Below are 16,587 nucleotides of genomic sequence, written 5' to 3'. Positions count from 1 at the left end.
TACTGTTAATTAGAGTCATCTGGGTATCTGAGGAAGTAATGTGTTGCTCTACAAACCTTTTAACTATGAATGGGCACTTAGGTTATGTAATATAATTTCTTTAGATCTGTTCTGTAATGATTGTTTCAAGGTGATCACAGTACTCAGCAACATACAAGTGAGCAATTCCCATCATTTATTTCTTAGTAGTCTGGAACATCTGAGTGTCCTATAAGAAATCAACATCAGAAGAGTGTGTTTCAAGATGTTTGTGCAGTATTTCTTTGCTAGTGAGTGTGGTAATGCTAGCAGTTACAGTAACAGCTAACAAGTAATTCTGATAGGGTGTATCACAATATTATAGACATGGAAATAACTTGAAATAATTACTTTCATCTGACCATTGTGTTAGTCAAGACAAGGGAGCAATAAATGCTTTTAACAATAATAGCAGATGATGCTATTCTAAGGGGGATTAAGAAATTTTAAATTTCTAAACTTCCTAAAACAGTAGCTAGATACTGTATTGTATTAGTGGCAAAAATGTGACTACCAATAGGGAATCACAGTATGAAGCTGCAGAATAAAGCAATGTAAAGCTTATTAGTTTCTTGCAGTGGAGATTAGCAAAGAGTGAGCTCTCCTACCTGCTCATCTGACCTAGCCCAGGAGGAGAGAAGGACAAGACTTGTGGTTCTGTACAACTCAGAACTGCACCGTGGCAAACTAATTTATTCCGGGGAGATGTTCCGCACCTTCACAGAAAACTAGAGATCTGTTTGGCTGTTGGTGACACCTGGATCTATGTCTCAGCTTTAAAGGAAAACAAAAAGAGGAAGTGGCAAATCTTATCTTACAGTAACAACTTGCAATGTGGTGTCAGCAGGAAATAAGAAGGCCAGTTTGGCTATAGGCTCATTAGAAGTTTAGGAGAAATTACTGTTGGGCTCTGCCACAATTCAGTGGTATTCAGTCTCTCAAGGGCAGATCACAGCACCTGTACACTAAAATGCAGAGAGTCATGGTACTTCTGTCTTCTCTGTGTATCAAAGATAGAGTTGGATGGTGATAGAATTTTAATGCAGACATTTCTTTAGGGAAAGTAGTTTTTATAGACTTGAAAGTGGAAGTATAAATGAACATGAGCAAAGGTGCTTTTTTTTAGTTTAATGAAAAAAAATAAGACATAGTTTTAACTTTCCTGTTCATTGTCTGGCCCCAGTAAGTATCCATTCCAATGTGCTGTCTTGCTGTGTCTAAAGGTTTGCTTTTGACCCAAAGTCATTAGCAACTGCTGAGTTTCTGAGCTGTAACAACAGTTGAGTCTGCACAGCATATTCTGTCTTTAGTTCTCATCAGGTTCTCACTTCTGCAGCCAGACATAATGAATATCAAAGCCACAATGCCAAAAATTAATTTGTGTTTCTCCTAAAGCAAATTTGGGTGTCTCCACACTATCCTTATGTTGCCAGGGTGTCTGTATTGAATACATACATCCACATTAGAGGAAATGCTTGCTATTGCTCAGCTGTCACACTCTTTCAGCAAGAGTTCACACCTTACATGCTTAACCCTTTCTTTTAAGTCTCCATTTTGATTTTCACCCTAAGTAAAAGTCATGGCAACAAAACAAAGTAGAATTTGTTGAGCCTAACTTGTAATAATGGAAACAACTTCTATAAAGAACAGTTGCCTTCATTAATCCTTACCTTGATTAGTGAATCAATGGTATGACATGCATAGTTAGGTGATGTTAGGCCAATGAACATCAAGTCCGACTGTAACCTGGCACAATTCCCATTGCTTAGTTCTCCACATGGTGAATACCATTATAAGTTTGAGATTAAACTAACCCATGAGGAGTAACTGAATTTGAATAGAGCCAAATACGAAGTGTTTCATGTTGTTTTAGTTCCTTTCTTCTAACCTGGAAAGTAGAATCATCCTTTTTTAAGGATCTTGCTTAATCTTATTTAAGCAATTTGATAGCATTTAGTCATAGATGTGTGTCGTGCCTTGTTAGGGCCTTAAAGGTTATTTAATGTTTTCTAATTTTCAGATACAAGTCTGCAAAATATTTTTTTTTTCCACCAGTGCTATACATTTAGACACTGGGGGATGAATTGTCAAAGGTATTTCAGGGGGATGAAATTTTTTTTTATTATTTTTAATAGCTTTTTCCTTTGTGATAAGAAAAGTGGAGCCTTCTGTTATAGTCTTTGAACTCAGGTCTTGCAAGCTTTTTTTTTTTACTGGTGTAATGCCATTATTTTAAATGATGCTGTTTCTGATTTATGCCAGAGAGATCAGCCAGCCCACTTTCTTTGTGCACTGTGAAATTGAGCACTTCTTTTTGTTGTGTACTTACATTTCTTTAATAAAAATATTTCCTTGAAAATGTCAAAACATTCCAAGATTTATTTCTTTCATACCCCTCCATTTTTAATAGGAAAAAATCATATAATTTAAAGTTTGTTTGTCATTTTATTTTCTCATTAAATATAAATGAAAATGATGCTGTTTACTGCCGCTATGAAATGTTGGTGCTGAGGAAGAGGGATTTGTCACATCACTTCAGCAGTAACTCAGCTTAACCAGGTACAGGAAGTCCTGTCTGTGATAGGGGTAGTACCTAATGCTTGGGGGATTTTTGGAGGAAGGGGGAAAAAACCCCTCATCTTTGTGGTTTCCTTGCATTTACTTGCAAACCACTTAGCAGTGTTCTCAGACTTGCTGTAGACTGCAGTGTGAGCTGTAGGCCTGTGCTTTGGTGGTAATGATTCTACCCCACCCTTGACTAGTTTTGGGTGAGGAAAGGTTATTGATGAATAACAGGAGTGTCTCACTCCTGTTATTGCTCTCTCAGGGTTATTTACTCCTCTCTGCCTCTCTGCCTCTCTGCCTCTCTGCCTGTGGAATCCAGAGAGAGCATGCCTGCTATGTGTGAGTCTTCTATGGGCCCTTTGGTCTAGTTTTAGCTCTGCCCACCAACTCTTCAGATGATTCAAAATTTTAGCAACATGAGAAAAATCATTCCAATTATTTTCCAAATTATCCATCCTAATATACAGAGTATATGACTCATACACATTCTCTTGAATGTGACATGTTGAGGTTCTGTCACTGTGCTGTTTTCCTAGTCAATGGCTGACTAGAATGGGTTTTCATGTTTGGTTAAGCATTTCTGATGTCCTTTTTAATTTTTAACCATTTTTTTCCTGAAGACTACTCACCAAAATTGTGAAAGAATCAACAAATATTGGAAATTATAACTAATGGGTACATCAGCTTTTGTTTCTAGTACTATAGGTTTTAAGTGTCAATGTTAACTCATCCATCACTCCTAACTTACAGAACATCCTTGGTTTGTATCAGTAGGGACTACTTGCACATATGTTGAGTTTTACTGTGTTTGGAATTCTCATCACAGTCATCAATGAAGATGCCTAATATTCATAGAAAGTTTGAGATGCACTTGTTCACACCTCACACGAGGTGTAGTCCGGCAAAGACAAGGATTCTTCTATGTGCACATACACACAGTATTTTAAAAACACAAAGTAAGAACGGTCACAGACTTGATACTCTGAGTAGATTTTATTTTGTCAGAGGATAGATCTGTGTTGCTTTGCCCATGGGAAGTGATTAAATCACTGCTAAGCCTCATGAAAGTGTAGGAGGGTCAGCAAGTATACTGACACCACATGGTGTCCTGTGCCAGGCTAGGAGGACCCTTAGCTTTCCCAGCAGGTGACTGATTCTAAAATAGTCTCTTTTCACTCTTCCGGGTCATTCTCTGACCCATGGAAGCTGTCAGCATCTGTGCTTCACCCAGGACTCTGCTCTCAGTGACATTGGGTGTTCTGCCATGGCTTTTGTAGACTCAAGCTACCCCTTGAATAGCTCTTCTGGTTTTTAAGCACATCTGACTGAATCTGTAGGTAGAGTCCTGCACTTTCTGTGGGGAGAATGAGGGGAGAAATTTAATCACACTGACTAGAAGTATTTGCTGTGTCATGTTGCTGTAATAATTCTGCTCAGTGCAGAAACTTTAGGGAGGTGAAATGCCTTCTGGAGTCCACCACATCCTCATGGGCATCCCAGCTGTCCTGTGTTTCAAAGGACAGCAGTGTTTGCTGCCCCAATGCCCCTGCTAACTGCCAAGTAAAAATGGTCCTTGTCTTTGCTTCCCCTCAGGCTTTTGGAGTGTATGGATGGAGTGCAGGCAGTAGCACTAAGGCAGTGGTCAGCAATGGGTCTACAATTTGTGCCTGTGTGAGGGAACATATTTTGATTATCACCTTCCTGCTTTAGGCTTCAGCCATCACTTTCATCTCTGCAGGATGTCCAGAGTCAGCATTTACCTCTGTTCTTCCTCAGTGCTGATTGGTTTAATACACATGTAAGCAAGATCCCTAAAACTACTTCAGCATAAATGGCACGAGCTTTAGCTTTTCAGTCCAGTACTTGCTGGAATAATGCTTCCTTGGTTGTGTAGTCAGCAGAGATCTCTCTGTGTTTTTACATATCTTTCATCTCAAATCACATCTAAAAGTAAAATCCAGTGCTCAGGTACATTATATAGATTTGTGACATCTTGTCCTAGGCTGCAGATTAATGGAGCAATGACTGTATTATTCAGCCTTCCCTACTTGTATTTCTTCACTTCTGCCAGATGAAGTATTGACAATATCCTTCATTTAATATGTCAGTCCCCCAGGTATAATTCAGTAGAGGTTACCAATATATTTCACTCTTTCACTTAGCTTTCCTTAACATCATCTGGGAGAGAATTTGGCAAAGCAAAACTTGCACGTAATGTCGTAAGGGAGTGCATTAGTGTGACAGACAGAAGTACCATTCTGTCTTGAATGTAGGGAAAAGCAAGTTACATGCTAATTTTTTTACTAAGGCATGCCATGTGCCATGTAGCACATGTTGGTTGAAAAGAGTAGCTTGAGCTGTGTTATTAAATGGTACTGTCATGTTGTGACACATGGAAATCAGGAGAATAAACCACAATTTTCCAGGTTTTGGGATATGATAAATGGAAGGTGGACTGTCTGACTTAATGATAATATACTCCAAGGCTGCTTGTCTTTTTCAGCTGACAGTGGTACTGAGGAGATATCTGTGATAAGGACAGTGCAGTTCTTTGTGCAGCCTCTGACTGCCACAGACAAAAAGAAATCATGTCCATGTGTAGTCCTCATTGTTTCTCACTGAAAACCAGCACATTTCCTCCAACACTAATCTTATTCCTTACACTGAGAGGACAAACAGTGAGAATCCTATATCAGACTGGGAAAACAAGACAGTAAATAAACACAATCACGATTCCAGAATCTGTATATAATCCGGGTCTACCTGAAGTCTCAAATTTGCCATAAACTTCAACAGAGGAAAAATCTTGATATTAATATTTTGACTCTTCTATTGGAATTATACATCAGAAGACCACCTATGCTGCCAAATTCCCCAAAGAAATTAAAGGTGCTTTTTATGTTTAGTGATATGTTCATGTACAGAAGCTAGTAAACAGCAAAGTATTCTATATTTCAAAGCATTATTCATATTCATAACTAATAAGAGGTAGCTTATAGAATTATTCTCTCAAATTTTCTTATTTGTATTTACACAGGTTCATTGATACTGCTTTTTTGGGTATAACCTAGGAATGAATATATGGCTCTTTTTTTGCTATAAACTACGAATGTATGAACTTCAGCTGTTGATTCCTTTGTACCTCTGTGTGACTCTTCCCCCTTCCAAAATCCGATTATTCACATCTGAGAAAGGAGCTGCTCTCTGGAGAGGTTCCTGCTTTTCATTACATCAAGCAAAGATAATTGTTTGTTTGTAACAGAACATAGCTTAGTGCAGGTGAAAACCTTAAACACAGGATGTTCTATGTGTCACACCAAGAAATCACCTTTTTCTTTTTTGTGGACTTCTGAAATTGAGTTCTGACAGATCTTTCACTATGTAGGTGGAATTGAAGGACACGGAGAGGAATGAGCAAGATGCTAATATTCAAATATTCAAACAGGAATGCTTGCTAATATTCAAACAGGAATTTACCCATTTTATTCTCCCTTATCTTTCTTGCAGAAACCTCCTCTATGTTTACCCTCAGAGGCTGAATTTTGCAAACCGACTGACTTCTGCAAGGAACATTACCATCAAGATCCAGTTTATGTGTGGTGAAGACCCATCCTGTGCAATGCCGGTAATAAATTCTGAGATTTCTTAGCAGGTTTTTGTTTACATGCATTCCTGAGAAACCTCTGGAAGAGAGAGGTCATTATTTACTTCCCATCACCACAGTTTCTAGTGGGGCCTTAGGAAGCCTAACACAGAGAGCTTGAGAAGCTCTTATTCTTATCCCAAAGCAGGGCCATACTCCTTGCCCACAACAAAAAAACCCTTGTGATTCTACTGGAACCAGAGGCATATTGCTCTCTCTCATCTAAATCTTGCTACCCTATTCTCAGGAGAATGACAAAGTATTACATCAGTATCTATCGTATCATGCTGGAATTTCTAAGGGTAAAATTCACAGGGCTTCAGAGACCTTTTAAGAAGGTTGTAGTCTGTTTTCCAAGATTACTCCTCTGCATACACTACGTTTACACAGGTCCTCAGGTATTATGCTGGAAGGTAGAAGTTGGGATCTTCATTGCCTGGACAATCATGCAGTATAGGTAGAGCTTTCCATGTTTGAAAGACACTGTGTGTCAGGGCATATGTATACACTACTAGCAGAGCAGACAGTCCTATCTATGTTCAGGTTATTCAACATTTCTCTCTGTTAGATCCTCTATTCAACTTTACCAAGCTTCAGGGGTTCAGTTCAAAGTGTTCTAACCCAGATGTCTGCTTCAGCCTGAATCTTTATATATTTTCAAGACTGTGTTGTTGGGTACTTGAGAATGACATTGAGACAAAAATCTTTTGTGATTTTATGTGTTGGAGCAGGAGGACAATGAGTGGGAATACTGTTTTAAGGAAACTTACAGTCCAACAATCTGTTGGACCAAGGATTATCACCCAACCGGCCTTTTTCAGAGTGCTGACATTGTTTAGTATATACTTCACTGCCTTGCTCCACATGACCTGTGGACCTGAAATCAGAGCATCAGCAGTGTTTTCCAAGCCACGTTTCTTCCAGAGCTAGAGTTGTGCCATGTTAATACAGCACCTTCTTTTACACAATACTGCATTGTTGGTTTCCTTAAACTCTGCCTGTGTTAAGATTCAGTTTTGACAAATGGTTAGAACAGACACAGTTAGTCTGTCTTCCCTCTCCACTGTAAGTGACCTTCCTCTCAATACACATACATAGACTTGCACAGTGCAGAGATTCTTGTCTGAGCTTATCTTCCAGGGCTCCCTTTAAGTTATTTGATTTCAAGAGCTTACCATGGACCTGTGTCTTAGGAGAGCAAATCTAGCAGCAGAAATGCCTATTTCTTTTCCTTGATTTTAAAGGGACTTTGGACCTCTAAGGTAAGGTGAGATGTATCTCACCCTGAATGAGCAGGTTACAACTGAAAAACAAAACTTCTAAAAATACTTTTAATTTAACTTTTAGCACTTAGATAAAGACAGTGTGACAACACATAAGTCGCTTGCCATAACTTTTTTCCTATGGCTCCTAGGGTTTTAGTTCGTGACTAAAAAATGTGATGTGTGGTAGTCAGTGACTCTAGGAATTACTCTGCTCCGTTTTCCTGGTGTTTTACCCTGAATGGAGTGTGGGGAAAGTGCTTGGTTATAATACCTTTATGCCAACAAGCTAAGATAAAATAGTGGAGTCATTTTACATTTTCAGATACTGTCTTAAAATTTATACAAGATGATGACAAATAAATGCTGTAGTCCTGATTGCAGTTACTTTTCTATTCTTCTTAATGTAGGTAATTTTTGGGAAATCTTCTGGTCCAGAATTTGTCCAAGAAATATACACAGCTATCACATATCATAATAAGTAAGTGTTGTTGCTGTTCATACAACTTGAGAAGTATTAATCATGATCTTTTTACGTAATTGTTCCCCTACACAGTTCCTCAAGGAATGCCATTTTAAACATTTATGTTTTGTGCAGTTTATGTTATCTAATTTGGATGGCTGTATTCATTTGCATAAGTGACTGTTGTGTAAGCAACCATTGCTTTTCTTTTTTGAAGCTTTTTAGTAGCTGAGAATATTTCTACTATGAAGATTAAGGGGCAGGAGCAGGAAGCAGCACAATTTTTCAGATCATTCACTTCAATGAATTCATAGATCCAAAAGAGCTGAAGGGACATTCTCATTCTCATGAATGAGAACTTGGGATTTAGGATATGCATAATACTTATACAAGAATCAAAAACAGAGATTGAAACCTAGAGATAGGTGGAAGCTGAAACTGTCCAGCTGATACTGTCTGTTTTCTTCTGATTTGAAGCTGTAGATTGTTCATAAATATAACCTCCAGATTCATAATTCATAAAAATATTTCAAAATCATAAAAATTTGTGTGTATGTATATGTATACTTTGTTTAACTCAGCTCTGTTTTCAGAATTTATCTGGTTTTATAACCATAGCGTCTGAAAGCCAGGTGGCAAATTTGCCTCTTGTTCAGTCTTGTACTTACATTGGGAACATGCTTGGCATTTTTTTTAAACAGATCCCCTGACTTTTATGAAGAAGTGAAAATTAAGCTGCCAGCAAAACTCACAGAGAAACACCATCTACTGTTCACATTCTATCACATCAGCTGCCAGCCAAAGCAAGGAGCATCTGTTGAAACTCTCATAGGGTATTCAGTAAGTTCCATGTGATGCATAAGAGTGGGTGTGGGTGGGTGGGTGTATGTGTGTGTTTAAGTGTAAACAGGCTCTCTCCTTGTCAAGAATTTTGTCATTTATTCCCTTTCTCGTTATGGCAATACAGCAAAACCAGTGGAAGGTCTTAGTGTGAATTCAAAGAATCTAGATGCCGCCTGAGATGGGTTAGATCCTCATCCTATGATTTTTACTGTGTTAACTGTCTTTGAACTTAATGAATTCACCTGATTCAACTGAGATATGCACCTAAATATTTGCAACAACAATGCCTTATAGGAGATAATCTCATTCTATTGGATTCTATTTAGTGAAAAACAAACAAACAAACAAACAAAAAAACCCTAAACCATACGTAATTACAATTGTTACTGTTACCATGTTCATACGTGAGGTAACAGCTGATGTAATATTTTCAATTAGGTTTTACATGGCTCTTCATTTCTGTTCTAAATTTTCTTTTATCCACATAAAAATTCAAAAAACAGAAAGACTCTAAAAGCTACTCTGTAATTCTCTTGCCTTCTTTAGCTTCATTTTGAGACAAGTATGTCTTAGGTTGAGAAATACATGTTGTAGCATAGTTCTCTGACCTTCTTCTTTATCAAACAGTATTTTTAACTGGAGAGATTTTAATATAAAAGGAAAGAATTGAAAAGAATGATGCTTCAGATTTGAAAATGTCCTAGAGCTGTGGTCAGCAGTTGAGCTGTGGAGCCTGACAAGTGCTTTCCATGTGTTCTTGCTAAGAAGTTTGGGAGGCTGTTGTGTTTGTGTGTTTTTGGTTGTTTGCTTTTTTGTTTCTTTGTTAGCTTTTGGGGCTTTTTAACCACAGTATTGAGAATCCTTTCAAGTGGTCTTTCTTTTATGGACAGTTATAGTCCCACCAGTGTCTTTGGGATTGTTAAGAAATGAATTAGTTCAGGACTAAGATTTTACATGGGTGAGGACTTAATTTTCAAGTTTCTGTTCACCTAAATACAAAATGTTTATGCTCTGTGACATTCAAATGCTCAGGCTCCTTCAGACTTAAATAAAAAATTAAATGTGTCCAAATATCAATGCAGGGATATGACAAGTCAGTGTGGCATGGTGACCACAAGGAAGATGTTCAATTTAATCCCAGAAAAACTTTAGCTGTTGATTTGCTTCAATACCAAGAATGAGTGTATTCAAGATACATGAATTTTTAAATGAAAACATGGATCCACTAAATCCTTCTGATATGATTAATTAGAAAAATGTGTGTCACACATGAGAAGCTCTGTGTTTGTTTTCTTCAAAAGAGGTGGTTTGTAAAGCAGTCTTGTACATTTTTCTACAGTAGCTAACAGCTATCTTTGAATTTAAAATACAAAGAGATTACTGTTGAATGAGTTGGAGCAGAGACGCTTGGGTCAATATCTCATTTGTTGTTTTGTTGACTGTATCTAACAAATAAATAGGTCTAATCATATATCATCAGGAATATTGCTGTGTTTTCTCTTCATTTGTTTCAGTGGCTGCCAATTCTGTTAAATGATCGTCTTCAGACTGGACATTATAGTCTTCCTGTGGCATTGGATAAACTGCCTTTACACTATTCAATTCACTCTCCTGAGGTAACAAACAAAATTATTAAAAGATAGTATTTTCCTAATGCAGGAGAGCAGCCTAAGTGTTTTACAAACTAACATTGCTGGCTGCTGGTAGGCAGTGCCTTGTTTTTGTTCTTTAAAAGGGTGTGTGTGGAGAAAAATGTTGTTATTGTTGTTATTATTGTCTCTGGTGTTATTATTTTATATCATTACACTGTTTTTTTAGAAGATAGCTATGCAAACAAATTCTTGTAAATTGTCTAATCAGGGATAAATTTGTTTAGAGAGTGTCAAGGCAATAATTCGATTTCTTTCATAGGATAATTTGGGGGTTTTTTCTGTGGTTTGGAGGAAGGGGGAGTAGAAATGGAATCAGGTGGTATTACTGGGGCAGAAATCCATGTCCTCTCAGTAAACTTGTCCAGAGGGTTTAAACTCCACCACATCACCATGGAATGCCTTTGGCAATGCTTTGAGCAGGAAGTTTTAGCCTTAACAATATCCCATTAGAAGATGTTTATTTACATGGTCTGTGCTAGACATCCAGCTGAAATTCTCTAAATTTCCCTGTTCAGTGCATCAGCTTCTGTCCAAATGTCTATTAGAACAAGGAGATGCTTTGCTGTAATCCTCTGTGTGACACTGAATTTGAATGTCTAAAATTAAGTGAAGAGTGGGAATTTTATGGACCCTCATGTAAACAGATGTTCTGTTTGAGCATTAAAAAGAAGATGATTCCCGTTTTTTTTTTTCATCACAGAAAATTCCATCTCAGTCACCACCTATAAAGTGGGTTGAAGGACACAAGGGCGTTTTCATTGTTGAAGTTCAAGCTGTGTCATCTGTTCACACCCAGGTAATCCATCAGGCGTAACACACAGCTGTAGTTTCATTTCAAAGAAAATTCAGATGACCAAGCCAATTTAGCGGGTGTTTAAGCCCATACAGTTAAAAAAAAAAAAATTAGGAGCTACGGAAATAACATGATATCTTCTGTGAATGAAATCCTTTGGTGAAATTAAATCTACTGGTAGAAGTGAATAAATAAGCATTCTTGGCAGCAAGTCACATGGAGCAATAGGGAGCTTGGTGTCCTCTCAGCTCAGCAGGAGTCTGCTGTGGGTGTGATTGAAAGGTGCAGGCAGGGCACAGTGTCAGTTTCTGCAGTTCTTCAAAGCTTCACAGTTTCATCTGCTCTTCAGGGCTAGTTCAGACAATGTGTCCATATCCCCAAGCACATAGCACCTCCCCACCTCCAAGGGCAGGTCATACACCACCAGTGTGGGTTAAGCAGCTCACGTGTCAATGCCATGTGGTTTGGGGACACAAGCTTAGTGCTGGGTGAGACCTCAGTTATTCTGGTCATTTAAATGCCATAGGAAATTGGATCTTTGCCCATCTTACTGAGATGCTGGTTTGAGGCGGAAGGCTTTGTTTTGATTCTGCTGCTTTTCAGTGGTTCATACCCCTTATCCCATTTTAGTTTATTCTGGTAAATATGTCCTTAACAGCTGAAGGTCCTGTGTTTGAAGCAGGTCCATCACCCCATTGCAGCATGTTTTTTAAATACAAGTAGGGCATACTCGTATGGCACATAACTTGTATGTGGCTGGAACTCAGGTGTGAGTAGCAGAGGGACTATAAACCTATGATATCACAGAGTTTTATCAGATAGAAGGAAAAGCCTTTTCATTAAATGAAGCAATCAGTTTAGTGAGGGCAGTAACAGTCTGAATTTGAACCAGATGAAGAGGAGCAAACAAAACGCTATGGCAGCTGCTCTACTAGCTGATCACTCAAAGCAACCACTACTGAAAGCCAGAAAGGTGAAAATCTTTCCTTTCATCCCATAAGGTGGTACAATCAGGCTTTCCTCAGCTAGCAGTGGCCTGAAATATATCGACTTTGTTAACTGAGTACGCTGTATTTGCAGGACAACCACCTGGAGAAGTTCTTCACCTTGTGCCATTCTCTGGAAAGCCAAGTGACATTCCCCATTCGAGTGATGGATCAGAAGATTACAGAAGCTTCTCTGGAGCATGAATTGAAACTCAGCATTATATGTTTGAATTCTTCACGCCTTGAACCTCTTGTCTTATTTTTGTATTTGGTACTAGATAAACTTTTCCAGCTGGCTGTACAGCCTATGGTCATAGCTGGCCAGACAGGTATTTACTGGTTCATGGCCTTCAAGAGGCTTTTCAAGCAACCTAGAAAGGTGGGGGGAATGTGGGTTGTTAAAATATTCAGGCTTGGATTTAGTGTCTAGCATAGCACACTTCAGAAGGAGTTGTGGTGCTCAAGACAGAGTTTCACTGCACAATTAAATCAGGCTTAACTGACTTGCTGTCTTTTCTCCTTTTCTCCTACATACAGACTCTCAGTCTCTGGTTGGAAGGTACATGAAACTGTAGTAATTTACTTATCTGAAAATGTAGGTCAGAAAGTGGTTTGTGGTTCAACTGTGCTTGGAATTGAGTTGTTTTGCAAGTAGAACACCAGCAAAATCATTATCCTACAACTGGCACCGCTGTCTGCACCATATCCTCTGCCCAAATATCTTGAGATAGAGTTGAATGAGCACAAAACCAGAGAATATACTAAGGTCTAATTTTTGTTTTACTGAGGTGCCAGTTGCCCATAACATATGTTAAGTCCAGAAGAATGGCATACTTGCAGACAGTGGTGTAGTTCATCTCCTATTTCATTCAAATAGTCAACACTTGTCCTCCACTAATATGTTTGTGCTAAAGCCTGCTAGCTTGTATTTGTCTGTTGCTGGAGAGTAATGAGTCTTAGTATTCTGCAAGAAGATATTTTTAAAGGAAATGTGTGAAGTCTGCTAGAAATGTAATTATCAGTTACAGACTGCTTTTTTGTAGCACAAACTGACAGAATAGCAGTGATTAGGCTGAAATGGTGGGGCTGCTGTAGAGTGTTGTTTGGCCTGAGTAGACTCTGGGTCTGGTTAGGCATAGCAATTGCTGTCTAAAACTCTGAATTTGTTCTGGACTGAATTGAACCTTGTAAGATTAGTTGTTGATACAAACAATGCCCTCACTTAATGATGTTAACAGCCTTCAGTGCTGACTGTAATTTTTGCCTTTGTTTTACAGCCAACTTCTCACAGTTTGCCTTTGAGTCTGTGGTTGCAATAGTGAACAGTCTCCACAACAGCAAAGAGCTGAGCAAGGATCAGCATGGGAGGAACTGCCTCCTGGCATCTTATGTGTACTATGTGTTTCGTCTGCCAGATGCACAAAGAGAAGTGGTCAAACCAGGTATTGTTGCAATGTTGGGGCAAGGGTTGCAAAAGTGGCTTTTTTCTTGATACATGCTATTCAGCATGGTGTTTTTGAGAGGCAGATTTGAAGCACTGACCTATAAGATACGAAACACAGCTTCTCAGACCCAGACTGTATAGCATTTAAACACTTACACTGTTCTGATATACCATTTTTCTCAGGGGTAGGTCAGGAATATCAGCACTGCAAAGAGCAATATGGACTTGCCCCTCAAAATGTCCATTCCCTCAGTTATTCACATAAGGTGAAGGGTTGAGGTGAGAGGTTTCCACAGCTACAAGCAATGTTGTAGCTTTGTGAAGATGAATGAAGTAAAGATTGCCTAAACTGAAACTTTTTCTAGAAGAATTTCTTTCATGAGTTAAAATGGCCTTAAGATGCCAATTTTTTACTGACCATGCAAAGTAACCTACTGCCAGGTGGTATAGTGCCAAGCTCACCCACAATCTCCTTTGCATTAAGGATGTCATTGGAGGATAAATGCTGTATGACCAGCAGGTTTAGACAGGTGATTCTTGAAGCCTGTCACCTTGGAGATAGTAGAAAGCCACCTGGTTGTAGTCCCAGGCAGCTGACTCAAGGTGACCCTGCTTGAGCAGAGGAGTTGGACTAGATGGCCTTTAGTGGGCCCTTCCAACCTCAACCATTTTCTTATTCTGTTGCAATCGTTATCCTAAAGCCTATAGGATTCATTTGATTAATTTGTATATGTTAAATGACTTATCACAAGCAGCTGTGCTGTGAGAGCTAAAGATATGTAGGCCTTTTTCTCTTTTGAATATTAATTTAAATCCCCTGTGAGTGACATCTAGACTGATGTTGGTATATTCTAAAATCTGTGAACTCACATACACTTGGGAATTCTTTGTCCTGGATAAAAAAAGGTCTGTGATGAAACTGAATACTAGATACCATTTAGTGAAATTCCTGATGGCAGTGCTCCCTATTCCTTGGATACTTCAAACATAGAATTAAATCATATGTGTCGAAAATGGTATTTTGTGTTTAGGCCTGTGAATATTGTCTTAATCTACAGCAAATTAAAAAGAGCTGATGGGAAGAAAGAGCTATTGTAATTTCTACTTAGCTAGCCCTATTAATCTTTTGGTACTGCTCGTGCAACCACCTTGTGAGCTGTTGACTGGGGTAATATCTGTAACTTATCATTCAGTGCCTGCATAGATTGTTAATGAAGCAGTTGGTAGTGGGCTTGTCAGGACCTTTATTCTTTTCAAAATGCTGTTGTTATAACACCAATGAGCAAAACTGGCTTGAACCTCACGATTGCCTCACAGATATGTCCTTTAGTCTTAATTCAAACATCTCACCCTGGCAGGTGGAGGCAGCAGTGCTGTTTCAACAGAGTCTCGTTATTACACCTTTGGGCGCACTTCTGCAGTGTCTGTTGGAAATAAACTCCTGCAGAGCAGAGTGAAAAGCTGCAGCAATCCTGACATCACTGTTACACAAGCTGCAACTGATGAGGAGGTCAAAAGCATCATGTCATCCAAGGTAAAGAGAACAAAGTCAAGTATCTGAAGAAGGGTATGGCCCAAAACCTAATAATCTAGATTTTGTCTTTGAGGATTGAATTTGTTTCTTGTAAATCCACTGTATGTATCACCAGAGACATTTTCTGTTTATCTGATTTGGCATAGATACATGCTAAATCCCACTGCTAAATTCTGATGTCTCTTACCAATGGAGAGCAAGAGGTGAGAACTCTATCTCTTGTTTGTGGCTTAGACACTCCACAGAGGCATTTGATTTTTTTATGTGCCTCACTATCCTGTTATTCCAGGTATTTAAGTTCTGTTCACATCTGGTGACCTGGTCTGGTCCAAGTCACAGAGTTAGTGCAGTCACAGACCGTTCTTCCTTTTTTTTTGTTTGTTGATAAATAGTTTCCTATTAAAACCAAACCAAACAAAAAAAAAACCAAAAAACAACCCCCCCAAAACAAACAAACAAACAAACAAACAAGTAGTCAATTGTATGACAGCAGTTCCACAACTTTATATCAGCTACAGTGCAGATGCTTCGTGCATGATTTTCACCTAAGTCTTTCCAAATAATTCATTCAGCCACAGAGTGAAATAAAAGATTTTTCTGCATTCCTACCCACTGCTACATAAACCACCAATAGCTTGCAGAACAGAAAGGTCAACAACATCCAGGAGGAAGGATTTTGCTTCCCTGATTGGCACCAGGTGCTTGCTGATCTACAGCAAGCATTCCAGCCCATCTCAGAGGTTTATGAGGATGGTTGTGCGCAGTTGTCTTTGGAAACTAAAACTTAAAGTTGTCTGCTCAGCCAGAGATGGGAAGCTATGCCTCTAGCACAAGCAGGATTTTTTCCCCTGTGCAAGGAGCCTGCTGCTAGTTGCAGCCCTGGCAGAGCTCTGCAGAAGTACATCTGATGAAGTTTAAACCATATCCCCCCTCACTTTTCTTTGAGTCTTAAATATTTAAAGTATTGCTTCTCAAGTAGGTTTTTTTCAGAACTATTTTGAAGATTTTTTTCTCTATTGTATGAGCATATGCCTCTCCACTTAAAATGAATAGGTACAGGTCTTCAGCTAATTAAACCAGGACTAGTAAGATACACAGGCTTTGACAATTTATTTGATTTGTTTGTATAGGCATATATATCCACCCATAGCAATTTTTAATAGGGTAGATTTGAATTTTATGAATTTTATGCTAATGTACTTTGTCCTAGGGAAAGAAAAACCAAACCAGAGCTCAAGGCATTTTCTCAAATTAATACACAAAATTAAAATGTTCGATATTACAGTTCCTCACACTGATAAACGTAGCAATTTACAATTGGTTACTGCCGTTTCACTGCCTCTTAGACTGGCATAACTTCTAATGGAAGGAAGACTTGAAGGGG

At 38.7% G+C, this 16,587-nt stretch overlaps 1 protein-coding gene across 1 annotated transcript in view; it reads left to right on the top strand.

Moving 5' to 3' along the window:
• DOCK8 (dedicator of cytokinesis 8) overlaps positions 1–16,587 on the top strand; it is a 69,665-nt gene that overhangs the window by 17,730 nt on the left and 35,348 nt on the right. Inside the window, exons 14-21 of the mRNA XM_066180714.1 lie at positions 6,091–6,208; positions 7,899–7,969; positions 8,653–8,791; positions 10,309–10,410; positions 11,147–11,242; positions 12,320–12,554; positions 13,503–13,667; positions 15,028–15,203. Coding sequence (XP_066036811.1) covers positions 6,091–6,208; positions 7,899–7,969; positions 8,653–8,791; positions 10,309–10,410; positions 11,147–11,242; positions 12,320–12,554; positions 13,503–13,667; positions 15,028–15,203 — 1,102 coding nt within the window. The remainder of the gene's footprint in view (positions 1–6,090; positions 6,209–7,898; positions 7,970–8,652; positions 8,792–10,308; positions 10,411–11,146; positions 11,243–12,319; positions 12,555–13,502; positions 13,668–15,027; positions 15,204–16,587) is intronic.

The sequence above is a fragment of the Chamaea fasciata genome, unplaced genomic scaffold (assembly GCF_029207755.1).
Source record: "Chamaea fasciata isolate MVZ Bird 193981 ecotype frontalis unplaced genomic scaffold, bChaFas1.0.hap1 SCAF_4, whole genome shotgun sequence".
NCBI classification, from domain to species: domain Eukaryota; kingdom Metazoa; phylum Chordata; class Aves; order Passeriformes; family Sylviidae; genus Chamaea; species Chamaea fasciata.
The sequence above is the reverse complement of the archived record's forward strand: the minus strand, read 5'-3'. Positions and strand labels throughout refer to the sequence as shown.